At 38.1% G+C, this 13,073-nt stretch overlaps 2 protein-coding genes and 1 pseudogene across 2 annotated transcripts; 2 read left to right on the top strand and 1 right to left on the bottom strand.

Moving 5' to 3' along the window:
* Window positions 1-1,460: 1,460 nt before the first annotated feature.
* Window positions 1,461-3,467, top strand: LOC119996456 (transcription factor MYB106-like). Its single transcript, XM_038843098.1, has 3 exons — window positions 1,461-1,693; window positions 1,788-1,917; window positions 2,384-3,467. The coding sequence occupies exons 1-3, from the start codon at window positions 1,561-1,563 to the stop codon at window positions 3,204-3,206; spliced, it is 1,086 nt and encodes a 361-aa protein (XP_038699026.1). The 5' UTR covers window positions 1,461-1,560; the 3' UTR covers window positions 3,207-3,467.
* Window positions 3,468-8,106: 4,639 nt separating this feature from the next.
* On the top strand, window positions 8,107-10,404 carry LOC119996692 (SPX domain-containing protein 4-like). The gene is made up of 3 exons (XM_038843416.1): window positions 8,107-8,349; window positions 9,329-9,494; window positions 9,708-10,404. The coding sequence occupies exons 1-3, from the start codon at window positions 8,107-8,109 to the stop codon at window positions 10,193-10,195; spliced, it is 897 nt and encodes a 298-aa protein (XP_038699344.1). The 3' UTR covers window positions 10,196-10,404.
* Window positions 10,405-10,522: 118 nt separating this feature from the next.
* LOC119996852 lies at window positions 10,523-12,335 on the bottom strand (annotated as a pseudogene).
* Window positions 12,336-13,073: the final 738 nt, after the last annotated feature.

Genomic DNA, 13,073 nt, shown 5'->3' with positions numbered 1-13,073 from the left:
GTTATCATTAATATATCTGGATATCTATTGACAGGGTGCTAAAGGGATTGGATCCAGACTGAATAGGTACTATTAGAGGTGGAATCAATTTAACATTGCAGTGTCACAATATTTTGTTTACAACATTAGGTAATTGTATCCAAGTCTTAATCGGGTAAAATAGGTATATAATTACATAGGTCCATCCTGACTGACTCATATTTATATCGTGTCCGTAGCTGTTTAGCAATCCTGTTTATTGATATTTAATTCATCATAAGAAATATAGTACGCTTGTAATTACTTGTTTTTCAACTAAGTTGTATTGTGCTACTAATGATAAAATATGACACATGATTGCTTAATGATAAGAAATTTTATTTTTGCCTGCTCTCTTTTTTTGAAAAAGAAGACCAAATCTCATATATGTAAAATGTTACCATCTTTGCTGAAGACAATGACAACCTCTAATTTCACTGCAGTTTTTATTGCATTCTAAAAACAAGAAAGAGCACCAAAGTACCGAAGTCAGCAAAGCTAGTAACTACTAACCTAAGCTTGAAATCAAGGAGACTTGTGTCTTGTGTGGGGTGCCCGGGGTCTGCTGTAAAATTTTTACAGCAGACCACACTGTAATTGTATTGGACGGATGGATTTGATCTGATTAAATCAAATGGCTAGGATTTCAAGAGCCTAGAAATATTAAATGAAACATCTCTCTCCGCTTTGACTCTCTGATTTTTTTTTCTCTCTCTTAAATTCTTTCTTTCATTCATCAAATTGAATTGCAACTAAGAGATACTAACAGAGAAATGAAGGGAAGACGAGAGACATGTAATCCAAGGTAATCGCGAAATCAAACTCTTTTTGGTCTCAAAATCATATTCCTTGGGCACTCAAAAAACGAAGATCTGCAAGTGAGTGGAGACAAGAAATCGATAAGGAAACTAAACCAGACCTCTCATTCTCTCTTTTATTTTCTTCAACAATAATTTGTTGGAACTTCCTAAACGATTTGGGGAATCATCTCTGGTTTTTGGTTTGAGAATTATGTTTTTCGAGTGCTCAAAAATGGAGATTTGCAATCTAAGGTTGTGCACCAATAGAAGGAGATCTCTTTGTCTCCCTATACATCATGTCTTCAATTAACTTGATATATTTCTTCTGGGTTTGAGAGGCTTTGCAATGAGAGCTTCATCTGTGAAAGAAAAGCGTCTCTCTCTGTGTGGGTTTAGTGAGAGAAAATAAAATAAGATAGTTTTGGGTTTTAAAATGTCAGCCATCAGATTGAATTAGTTTACATCTGGCCGTTGGTTGAAACTACAGTGTGGGCTGCTGTAAAAATTTTACAGCAGACCCCGGGCACCCGTCTTGTGTGTGTGTGACTTTTTTTACTGATCAAAAACTAAATTTCATTATCCCATTTATTTCGCTGACCTTTCTTCTCTGCCCATCTCTTCATTTATAACCATCACAAAACCTTCTCTCTCTCTCTCTCTCTCTCTCCATAAGCCTCTCCATATCTTTGTGTTATATAAAGACCATACAACTACCACCTTCTCTGCTGATTTGCACTCTCAAATGGGTCGATCACCCTGTTGTGACAAGGTTGGCTTGAAGAAAGGACCATGGACTCCTGAGGAAGATCAAAAACTCTTGGCTTATATTGAAGAACATGGTCATGGAAGCTGGCGTGCCTTGCCTGCAAAAGCTGGTATAAAATTAACTTACACTTTGTTCTGTATTACAGTGGTAACAACTTTGTTTTTAGTGACTATTTGTGGACTCTGTCTCATTGTTCATGACAGGCCTTCAAAGATGTGGTAAGAGCTGCAGACTTAGATGGACTAATTATCTAAGACCTGACATTAAGAGAGGCAAATTCAGTTTGCAAGAGGAACAGACCATCATTCAACTCCATGCCCTCTTGGGGAACAGGTACAAAGCTTGGCTTTGCTAACTTCAATTGTTTAGAGTTTGTGAATTCTTCTCTTTCTGGGGATAATCTCATGTATAGGTTTTGCCAATCATTCTTTATTGCTTTGTTCCACATTTTTTGTTGGAATTCCGCACGAACTCAGTTCATATGAGATTTATTGCTGTCAACTACTCAATGGTATCCCTCTATCAGAATTGTCATTCGGACCATCATTTTGAACCAATGGTTTCTGCTGTTTATCAGTTTATGTACTCTCTGTCATTGGATAACATTTCATTTAATGCGTACTCCAAATGCAATATATTTTACGATCAAGTGTTTTTGTTTTCTTCATGGGTTTGGTCTTTTCAATGTTTAGGAATCAAAAGTGCTTGTCACTGTTGATGATTTCTAGGATCTCAGATGGATTTTTTTCCTTTCAAAAGCTCTGTCTGTATTATGTCTTCTTTGTCTTGTTCTTCTCAGGTGGTCAGCTATAGCCACTCACTTACCAAAAAGAACAGACAATGAAATCAAAAACTATTGGAATACCCATCTTAAGAAAAGATTAACCAAAATGGGCATTGATCCAGTCACTCACAAGACTAAAAATGATGCTCTGCTGTCCACTGGTGGCCAATCCAAGAATGCAGCTAACCTTAGCCACATGGCTCAGTGGGAAAGTGCCCGGCTCGAAGCCGAGGCTAGATTGGTTAGAGAATCAAAGCTTAGATCATCTTTTAACAACACCCCAACAACATACAATCTTTCATCAGCTTCAGCTCAGCCAAATAGGTCACTTGACATACTGAAAGCTTGGAGTAGTGGTGGGTGTGACTTGGAGTCTCCAACATCAATTCTCAGATTCTCTGAAAATGCACCACCTATCATGACTTCCTCAGTTGGGGACAACTCAGTTCCTACAATTGAATTTGTGGGTACTTCAGGTAATTCATCATCAGAGACAGGAATTATCAAAGAAGAAGGGGAAGAAGATTGGAAAAGTATGGAGAATTCTGTGTCTTTCACTTCAGGACTTCATCATGATATGACTCTATCTATTGAAGCTGCTTGGACTTCTCCAGAATCTTTGAGAGGTAATAGTGAGCATGTTAGTATTATGGAGGAAGAAGGCTTTACTAGTCTTCTGCTTAATGATTCCGTTGACCGGAGTTTATCCGATGGTGGCAAAGACAGTGACAATTGTGGTGGTGGTGAAGGTAGCGAGTATTATGAAGATAACAAGAATTACTGGAACAGCATTTTAAATTTGATGAACTCTTCCCCAGATCATTCACCAATGCTGTGACGAGGACATTATTCGGTGTGCATTTGAGATGTTTCGATTGTTAATAGCTCAATTATCTCGACTTAGTTATTGCAGCTAAGCATAGATAGATTTCAACCGGTACAAGCTGGCCTGTTCAATAAAATCTACGTCTCTCTCTTGGTTCTTTTTTAATATAGTAGTGTAATGAACAAAATTTGTTCTAAAGTTGGTGTACTTGTATTGGATAATTGCGGTTAATTAGTTATATATATAGTCTGACTTTGTGTCTTTCGAAGTGAATGATTCCTCTTAATTAGTTTTTGTTTACCTATATGTAACATACATTTATTTATATGAAATACATAGAGAGAAATATTTATTGCTGTTGATTCCATGTCACATGCTGATTAGTAGTGAAAGAAATGACCTTTTTTGGCCAAGGATTGGAGATTGGAGGTGAAGGAGCCCTGAATATACTTTTGAGTCCATATATTTTTCAAAAAGTAGAATTGGAAAATTTGACCAAAAAGGGGAACTTATAATCTGTCTGTTTCATAGAATATTAATGTCCATTCAAATCTGTAATGAGGACAGCTTTGATGGGTTTCTTTTTTAAAAAATGTTTGATCGATAATATTATAAGTGTGGATGGAGAGATTATGACAATCTTGGTTACTCTACCTCAATTGTCTACTCATATTTATCAAAAATCTTTGCTTTTCACTGCTGATATTTACTTAAAACATGCATTAAGATCTCAATTTAATTTTTTTTTATGGGAAAAGAGGATTACAAAGAAACAATCAAACAAGACCAAATTGGTGGTTGGGTGATGACCACCATCCACCCACCATTGGTGGTTGGGTTATGGGTGGGTGATGACCACCATTCACCCACCATTGCCGCAGTCCCAACTTCAACTGCGGTGTCCTCCCAATTCCATTGAGGGCTGGCTGGTTGCCCAAACCTCGCCCATATTTGGGGTGAAGTCTATTTTTGATGCTAACCTAACCTCGGCAAACACTATATCACCTCCTCGTTTCTTCCCAGAGCAGCACATAGCTAGAGACAAACCGGTGCAGAATCAATGATTGATGGTTGTATTTGTTAGAAAATGTAACCCGAACATCTCAAGTAATATTTTTCGCTCCGAGCCAAAGGTCCGCACGAATTTGTTCTCTTAGGCCGTCTCCGTAGTATTTATTATTTAGACTCATAAAACGCATTACTTATATGAAAAGAGTTGGATCTTTACTTATATACCACTTAATTTGATTATACAAATCCAATGCGCGACTACAAGTCTTGGACAATAATCATCTTTAAACCCCTTGAGTTTTCTTTTGATAAAACTTTGCCAAGCAGTGCAGCAACACTCGTTCATGTCCGGTGTATGGGTCCGACACAAAAGGTCGTTTTTAATTCTGCACTCAATGTGGGTAAATTAAATCTCTAAACAGTCAATAATGGGAATTGCCAATATGGTCCCCCATGCATTGATTCTGTTGACCTCAATTTTAGTCTAGCCAGAAAGTATACACATACATATATAAAAAAACATTATCTTAAGTGAATGACACATAGAAGATGACTCAGCTCGCAATAGTTTGGCAATATTGGACACTATATATTTTAATATTAATTATAATTTTTGGGTGACGGATATATATTCTCAAGAAAGATACGTATGATCATCAGTAGAATCACAACTACATTAATATTCAGAAAGATTAGCTAGGGTCAATGGGACAGGATCCATACCTTGGATATTATTGCAAGAGATACTGAATTATATTCAGACAGCTAAGGACCAGTTAAATGTGGTAAGGATATCTCATAGGTACGTGGAGAGAAGGTAATGTTGTAGCAGATCGAAAAGGGTGGTGCGTTGGAAGGCTATCAGATCGATTTCATTGCATATATGATATGGGTATAATGAGATGTCTAATGGATGCATGCTCTGGTAGCTAGTTTCTATTGATGCCTGGTGTTATCTCTCAAAGTATGAATAGGAAATGTGTAGTAAGCTAGCTTGTGTCTATGTGCTCTATACACCAAGTTTTCTGGTTTTGATCGAGCATATGCATGCAGCTTGTAGTAGTTTGGTTGGTGTTGGGACATGACATTCTGACTACCCTTCACCTTAATTTAGATTTGTAGTAGATCACTTAATTATTAATACACAAAGGCCCACCTTATAAAAAAAAATTCAGAAGGATCCAGTGCCCGGTGGCTCTACCACGACGGACGCTGTGCTTTCTTGTTCAGGGTAGAACAGGCCATTGATCATATGGTCTCATGCGTTTTATATTCAAGGGTGATGCATTGGCCATTATTCAGGCTCTCCATCAAGAGGCTCCTTCACTTACGGATTCATCCTCTAGGCTATACTATCTAAGACTAATCGAGTGGATTATGAGATCTTCTTTGCTCCCCGGGATTGCAATCGCTCAGTGGATGGCATACATATCATCCTTAGGCTTTGATTCTTCTTCCACAGTTATCTTACGGGGATAGTCCCACCATCACTAATATCCAATACTATTCCCCTTACCCCACATTGAGAACCAAATGACAAGTTATTCAATGACGGTTCAAATAGGAAAAAGAAAACTCATGACACAGTTATTTTCCCATTAAATGAAAGTGGGAAGTTGAAGCCAGGCTGTGCAGAAAGTTGTTTGTGTGGAGAGAGGCAATGGTGAAATATTGGCCACAATTTGAATTGTCAAAGGGAGACAGACAACAGTGACTTTCTTTTATAATTGTCATAATTTTCTTATTGGAGTAAAAACAAACATTTATTTCAGTGAACTATTTAATGAAACCTCACTCACATGGGTCTTAAATTACCTGTGGCCCTATATGTGCCTCCTTATTAAATGAGTTTTGCTCTTCCTTGTAACTCCCAAGTATTCCGGAACTGTTTATGGAGTTGGGCTAGAGTTCTGGGCCTTTGGAAGTGATTTTGAATACACAAAGCCCATTTCTCTCTAATGGGCCTATTTCGGTCACATATGCAACTTCCAATTTTGGGCCTTCTAGTTAGCATCATCCAATTGGGCCAAAAACAAGACCTTTGATGCCCAACCCATCATGGTCCATATAAATCTCGTGTAGGATGCCCTAGAAACTGAAGTCTTGCAGTATAAAACCACACACAGCAGTCTTAAATTTGTTAATTGTTCGCAGTTGCTCAGAGTGCAAACTTGAAATCCTTGGGGCGGCCGTCTATGAGTAGATTTACGTTGATCTTTATGAATGGGTTGTTGTGGGTTGTGATTTTCTTGGTGTTTAAGCACTGGTACTGAGGCGCCGCCTGTCAATATTGAGCGGTCTGCCGAATCTAAACTGTGCAAAAATGAAAACAGGGATCCGCTTTGCGGCTTTGGCTTTGAACGTGTTTCTGCCGCCTGTAATGCCCTGACATTTATGTTCTTATGATCGATAAAGTCTCTGTTTTTGTTAGGATGCAATTCATAGGTTTCTGCAACTCTCTTCTTATTCTCAATCTAATCCTGACTTTGGCACTATTTAGGGTACCAAGTCACCCTCTTCAACCTTGTGTATTACCTAGAAAAACATGGTCAGGTACTCTGCGGATTTCAATTTTCACTCCAATCTCTAACCATGGAGGGGAGAGTGGGGGACTAGGTTTGGGCGATTAGCTACAATGCAAATCAAATAGCGTTTTAAGTTAGACAAATGATCGAACACTTGGCAGGCATTCCAGCCTCCAGGACTATGAGATCCATAACCTAAACGCATACATAGAGAGAAGTCCACATGCTACAAAAGTAGAAACTCTAGCCCAGCTCCATTGATTTTGTTAAGGACGAAAAATCATAAGGGTTCTATATGTATATATACACACAGTACCGTACCTCCCCTCAACCCTGCGGCACTAGCTGCCAGTCGGCGGTGGTGCAGTTTTAGTTGATTTTGGTTCTTTTGTTGCTGTTATAATTTTTTCCTCTTTGAATTTTTCTAACAAGGATCTCAGCCAATACGAGAGCTTAAGTATGGGACTAAGGATAACTTGGTACGTTTAAGCTTGCGGAATCAACTATTCAGAAAAATAAAAGATTTTAATTTCTATATTTACTTGGTCAAATCCTTGGACCGCTCACTAAAGTTGAGAATCCTTAGATTGGACAATATTTTACAATTATAATGATTTTTATTTTAAATGTCATTTTTTAATATTAATTCTCATAATCAATATGATCACATAAAAAAAAAATTTAATTAATTTTTTACAGTTTTTAAATTTATTTTCTGTATTTTGAAGCATCATTCTATTGTAATTTTTTTTATTCTAATCAAACAATGCCAAGAAAATCAATTTTGTCTCAAATATTGACAAAATCCAGGAAGGAGAATGTCAGGAAAGTTAATCCGTGAACCAAACGAGCACATGAAGTTAAATAAACCGGAGTTGTTGTCACTAATCAGCCATGCTATATGACACTCCAGCTTGGGAAAGTTCACCAATGTTTCGGGGAAATCAGTCAAGCTCATATGTATTGTTCGACAGGTGTGTGGATGTGAGCTGGTTATTCTGTGGCTTGACGTTTGATTCCACAGTCGATACGAAAGGCAATGGAAAATAGAATCTATGGATGGAAACTTTGTAAATGTGTATGGTGTTGGACGATAAGAAAGATGCAGAGGACAAAAATAAAAACAAAGAAAGAAAGGGGAGTGTCTCCGCCACCACACCAACAGACAAGATACTCAAATACACTTGGCCGGTCTGTAGACCCTTATCAGCAGCCATCTCCCTTAACAAAGACTCCAAATTCCCTATCCTCTCTTATCCCAAAACTAGAATATAGAGAAACCCACGAATCCATATGTTGGCAAAATCTCAAGCATATTGATAATCAGCAATCCTCCTTGATTGTGTCGATTAGGGGGGGAGTAGAAGGGATTTGTCATGAAATTCGGGAAGGAATTCAGGACCCATCTGGAGGAAACCCTACCGGGATGGAGGGACAAGTTCCTCCGCTACAAACCTCTCAAGAAACTCCTCAAGAATCTCAACAACAACCAAGATGCATCTCCTGCCGTTGATCTTGTCCATCTTCAGCACTGGTTCATTAGGATCCTCAACGAGGAGCTTCGAAAGTTTAATGATTTCTATTCTGATGAAGAGGAAGAGTTCGTCATCCTCCTTCAGGTTCTCTCCTCTTGTACCTCTCTCTGTCTTGATTATCTTGTTGTTGATACCATGTAAGAGGAAGGAATTTCAGAATTATACCAGTTCAGTCCATCAGTTTTGTTGTTCGCTCTATGGACTTTCTGGGTAGGTTACCTGGACAAGATTTGAACTACTATCATTAGGTCTTGAAGACTAGATTGAGATTTTATTCTTCACATGATAATTGCTTTAATGCTTGTACTGGCCTCACACATGTACCAACACACACATACCGAGCGAATGAATTGAGCAATCATGGCCGCTTTTTTGAGGAAGTTTTATCCTTGGGCTTCTGAGGTGAATTTGGCGAGGAGGTTACAGCTTATCAAAGAGTTGAAAAGAGTTTGTCTTTCTTCTGACTATTCCATCAACGAGGTCTTGTTATCAAATTCTAGTACAATTTCGATTGAGTCCGATCTTGTTGATATGTGTAGACCATCACAAGCATAACTGAAAAATCTTCATACTAATTTGACAGAAAATTATGTTAAGAAACTTACGTGACAGATACGGACTACACCATTTTATCAAAATACATGTTTTAATTGTAGGCTGATCTCTGTGATGGAATTTACTATCTACTTATTTTCTAGGCATCCTCATAGGTTCATTTAAGTACGCTGGTTTCATTTTGTGGAGTCTCTTTCCTTTGGTGTAAGAATCATCTGCTGTCTTAGACTGCTTACAGGTGCATATGCCTAAGGATTACTGCCTAAAGTGCGGTGCAGCTACTCCTAACTTGTGTTTGAATGGTTATTGGATGCCTCTTTTCTATTAGTAAAGCTTTTAATGATTTGAATTGTGGACTTGTTTGCTGTCGTCCAGTTTGGTTCGAATATCTACATATTGAGAGCATTAGCTAGTTGTGGAAAATTCTCTGGCTTGTTCACTAGACGAAAGTCAGTTGTTACCGGTCCAGTTAAATTGACATACTAATTCTTAGCTGCATTTATTACAGGAGCTGAAGGAAAGAATTGAGCGCATTAAGGAGAAGAGTAGCAAGGATGGGGTTTTTACGTCTGAAAGTGAATTTAGTGAAGAAATGATGGATATTCGTAGAGACCTTGTCACCATTCATGGGAAGATGGTGCTTCTCATAAATTATAGCTCCCTAAATTTTGCAGGTATATATGCCGCTTCATTTATTCATTATTTCTTTTACTCCTAACTTGAATTGGTAAGGGCTTTGTCACTTTCATGGAGAGATGATGCTCCTCAAAAGCTATAGCCCTAAATTCTAAAGGTATTACCAGGGAGAAGTTGCATCGTTGATTTTGTTTTCTTTATCTCATAGGAGTTTGTTTCTAAAATGGTTTTCCATTTTTCTGCTTGGGTAGGACTGATTAAGATTTTGAAGAAGTATGATAAGCGAACTGGGGGATTGTTGTGTCTCCCTTTCACGCAACTCGCCCTTCGTCAGCCATTCTTCAGAACTGAACCTCTCACAAGGCTGGTCCATGAATGCGAGGCTAATCTTGAGCTCTTGACACCATTGGAAGCCGAAGTAGTTGAGTTTCATAATCATAACACACAAGACCTTTCAAATCCACCATTAAGTACCACGACAAACATCCTGGATGAAACTTCCGCTAATCTTGGAGAGGAAACCGTGGACCTATATCGTGGCACCCTTGCTGCAATGAGAGCCATACAAGGCCTTCAAAAAGCAAGCTCTACTTGCAATCCATTGTCATTTTCATCACTCTACAAAAGCAAGGATGACGAGAGTACTGGCGCTGTTACTGCAGAGAACTCAGCTTCAAACTCTCCAGCCACCTTGCAGAATGAAGATGACCCCAATCAAGATAATGCCCCTTTAGTCTAATGGAAACATCTTTTAGGTCTTTAAATGTTTCCTTTTATGTTACTTTTTTATTTCTCCATTGGAGACTGAATGAAAGGTTCCTCTGCAGTTGTATGTACTATTTAGGCAAATATAAAGAGCAATTGTGTATCCATGATGTGCAGATATCCTTTCTGCTGTGGATGATATTGTGGAAGCAATAAACAATCAGCTTAGCAATTGTTAATGAATTTCTTTCCTTTTTGAGGTCCTTTTGAGCACAAATTGCTACATGCAATAACTTACAAAGATTACCTCAAGCAAAGATTAAATTGTTTGAGAGGATCATTTGCACATCTGAGCACATCACATCTCGATTGTTCTGGTTTTGAGCCTTTACTCTGAAGTATGGATAATTGCAGCTTGTATCAACTCCAGATTGAAGAAAGAAATACATATTCATATATCTTCTTTGCCTTGGAAGTTCATAACCCCATGTTTTCCTGATCATCATAGTTGAAAGGCAGTGGCACTGACTTGAAAGCTCTTTACTTCCCCACATTATTCAAGTGCACAGTCTCCAACCTGAACAACCAACACACATATTAAATCATAAATAATTTCATCAGTTATCAGTAGATGGTCAAGTTGCAGACCTAAAATCCATACCTGGAAAAATTCCAAATGCCCCGGCGAATGATCTCCAAGCATGCAATTATTGTGATCAAGCCTGTTGTATGCATGAAAGGTGCTCCATTGAAGTTCAACACAGACAGCATCCAGGCAAGTCTTAGTATGACATTCAGGACCTGTATATATAGAGATTGTCAATTAGTAACAAACAGAGAAGTGAATGAAAAGACAAAGACAACAATGTGAAGGGAAAGAAAAAAGAGAGAAATCTTGTTACCATTGCTACAAAGGAAACACTTGTGTGTGGCACAAAAAGCTTATCTCTAAGCCCTGGATTTCTCAAATTTCATTGCAGAAGACCCCAGTCTATAACAATGTCCCAGTATGTGCTGAAAATTGTTGCTATACTTAAAGTGGCTAAAGCTAAGATCTTCCAAGTAATTCCCTTATTTAGTCCATAACTTGTCCTGACAGCAAGTGCTATGATTGTTGACACGTATTTCAGTCCGTTAAGCGCTTGCATTCCATCTTTCTCTTCAAAGAAGCGTCGTAAGCACTGAAACAAACACGAGGAAGTAAGAAAGGAATGCTGGTGCAGTACTTAGTTTGGTTATGCAGAAACGGACTGATCTCCAAGTGTGTAAGATTTTATAGCTTGATTACCTTGTAAAACGGAGCACAAAGACCGTGAAACGCAGTTTCATTACCATGTTAAATTTTTAATTGTTTTGAGAGTATTACAGCAACACTTTCATTACCTGTCCTTGGATTAACGCGGAAGGAATTAACAGAACCTCCATCAATGCTGTCAACATTAATCATCTTAGACCCTCCAACGACAGGATCATCAACCTTAATCCGAAGAGCAATCAAAGCATTCATTTGTTTGCTCAACTCATCAGCCTCTACCATCACTTCCTCCACTTTTTTCTTATAAAAATTAAGTACCTTATTAAACTCATCATCAAGTCTCCTAAAGAACAAAAGCTCATACTCTCCTCCATCATCGGATAACATGAGGAACATGGTCTGGTATTCACTTGAATCCGAGTCTTCATTTTGTACTGCATTAACTAGTATTACTTCATCCTCATTATTCACAGCAGAACCTTGAAACCGTCCGGTAGTTAGACCGCTGAAGGCTCTATAGAGTGACACTCTTCTCTTCAAGCCTCCTTTTGCAATTGCTGCTGCTGCAGTTCGTGGAGGTGAGAATCTCTGTCTGAAAACCTGGACATCTCTCAACAATGTTTTTAGATATTTGTAGTCCACATATGCTTCTTGCCATTCATGCACCATCTGTGCAGCTAATTCTTTGCCAAACTTCATCTTTATTGAAGAAAACTTAAGAGCTTAATTAAAAGAACATTGAAGAACTAAAATACCAGTTTGTGTACTCAATGAAGTAATGCATCACCATGATGATCATTCCCTCCCATCTTTTAGCTAGTAATGAAAATATCAACAAACCCAACAAGTAAAAGCCTTTGTTTTTTGATATATGAGCTGGAAAGTGGCAACTTTTTCTTGTCATATCCCATGGGAGAAGAAATATATTGAATGAATGCATGATAGGGTAACACGTTTATCAACTCCCATGGAAGAATGCACCATTGCAAACCAAAACTCACCGCATGGTTTTAATTTTATGGGTGTATATATATCTAGTTTTATGTAAATAATGGCAAATTAGCATAAAGTAACCGACCACTTTACACAGTAAATAATGCTTTAACAATATCGAGGACAAAGAGGGTGTCCAATGCTTTTCATTATTAAAGTTGTATATATGACCCACACGTGTAGGATTTCAATAATTATGAGCTCGCTCTTCTGATACTGCATTGGGTACTGGACAACTATAACACGACAACAATCAACAGCTAGCTTCTTCACACGTTCTTATCATCACATGATTCACGTCAAGACGAATGGCATACAGAGTTGTAGACATACCAAGCACCACTAATTTGACAAACCCATAATGCCCTTTCCATACTTATCGCCCAATAAACCTTTCTACTGGGGTTTATAACTTTATAACATGTATTTATGTTTTTGAGAAAAAAAAATAATATTAATTACTTGACCAAAGAGTCGATCTTGGAGAAACCAACCTTGTACGATTAACAGTGGTTGGGATTCATAGTGAGAGAAATGAAAGGATTTGAGAGAGTGAGGAAAGAGCAAAATACCTCCAAGTGATTGAGTTCCCTTAATGAGGCTCATTGGGCTCCGATTGGGTCGTGGGCCTATGAGGGAACTTCCTAACAATGTGAGCTTTTGA

Source organism: Tripterygium wilfordii, chromosome 4, assembly GCF_013401445.1.
Source record: "Tripterygium wilfordii isolate XIE 37 chromosome 4, ASM1340144v1, whole genome shotgun sequence".
Classification (NCBI taxonomy): domain Eukaryota; kingdom Viridiplantae; phylum Streptophyta; class Magnoliopsida; order Celastrales; family Celastraceae; genus Tripterygium; species Tripterygium wilfordii.
The sequence above is the reverse complement of the archived record's forward strand: the minus strand, read 5'-3'. Positions and strand labels throughout refer to the sequence as shown.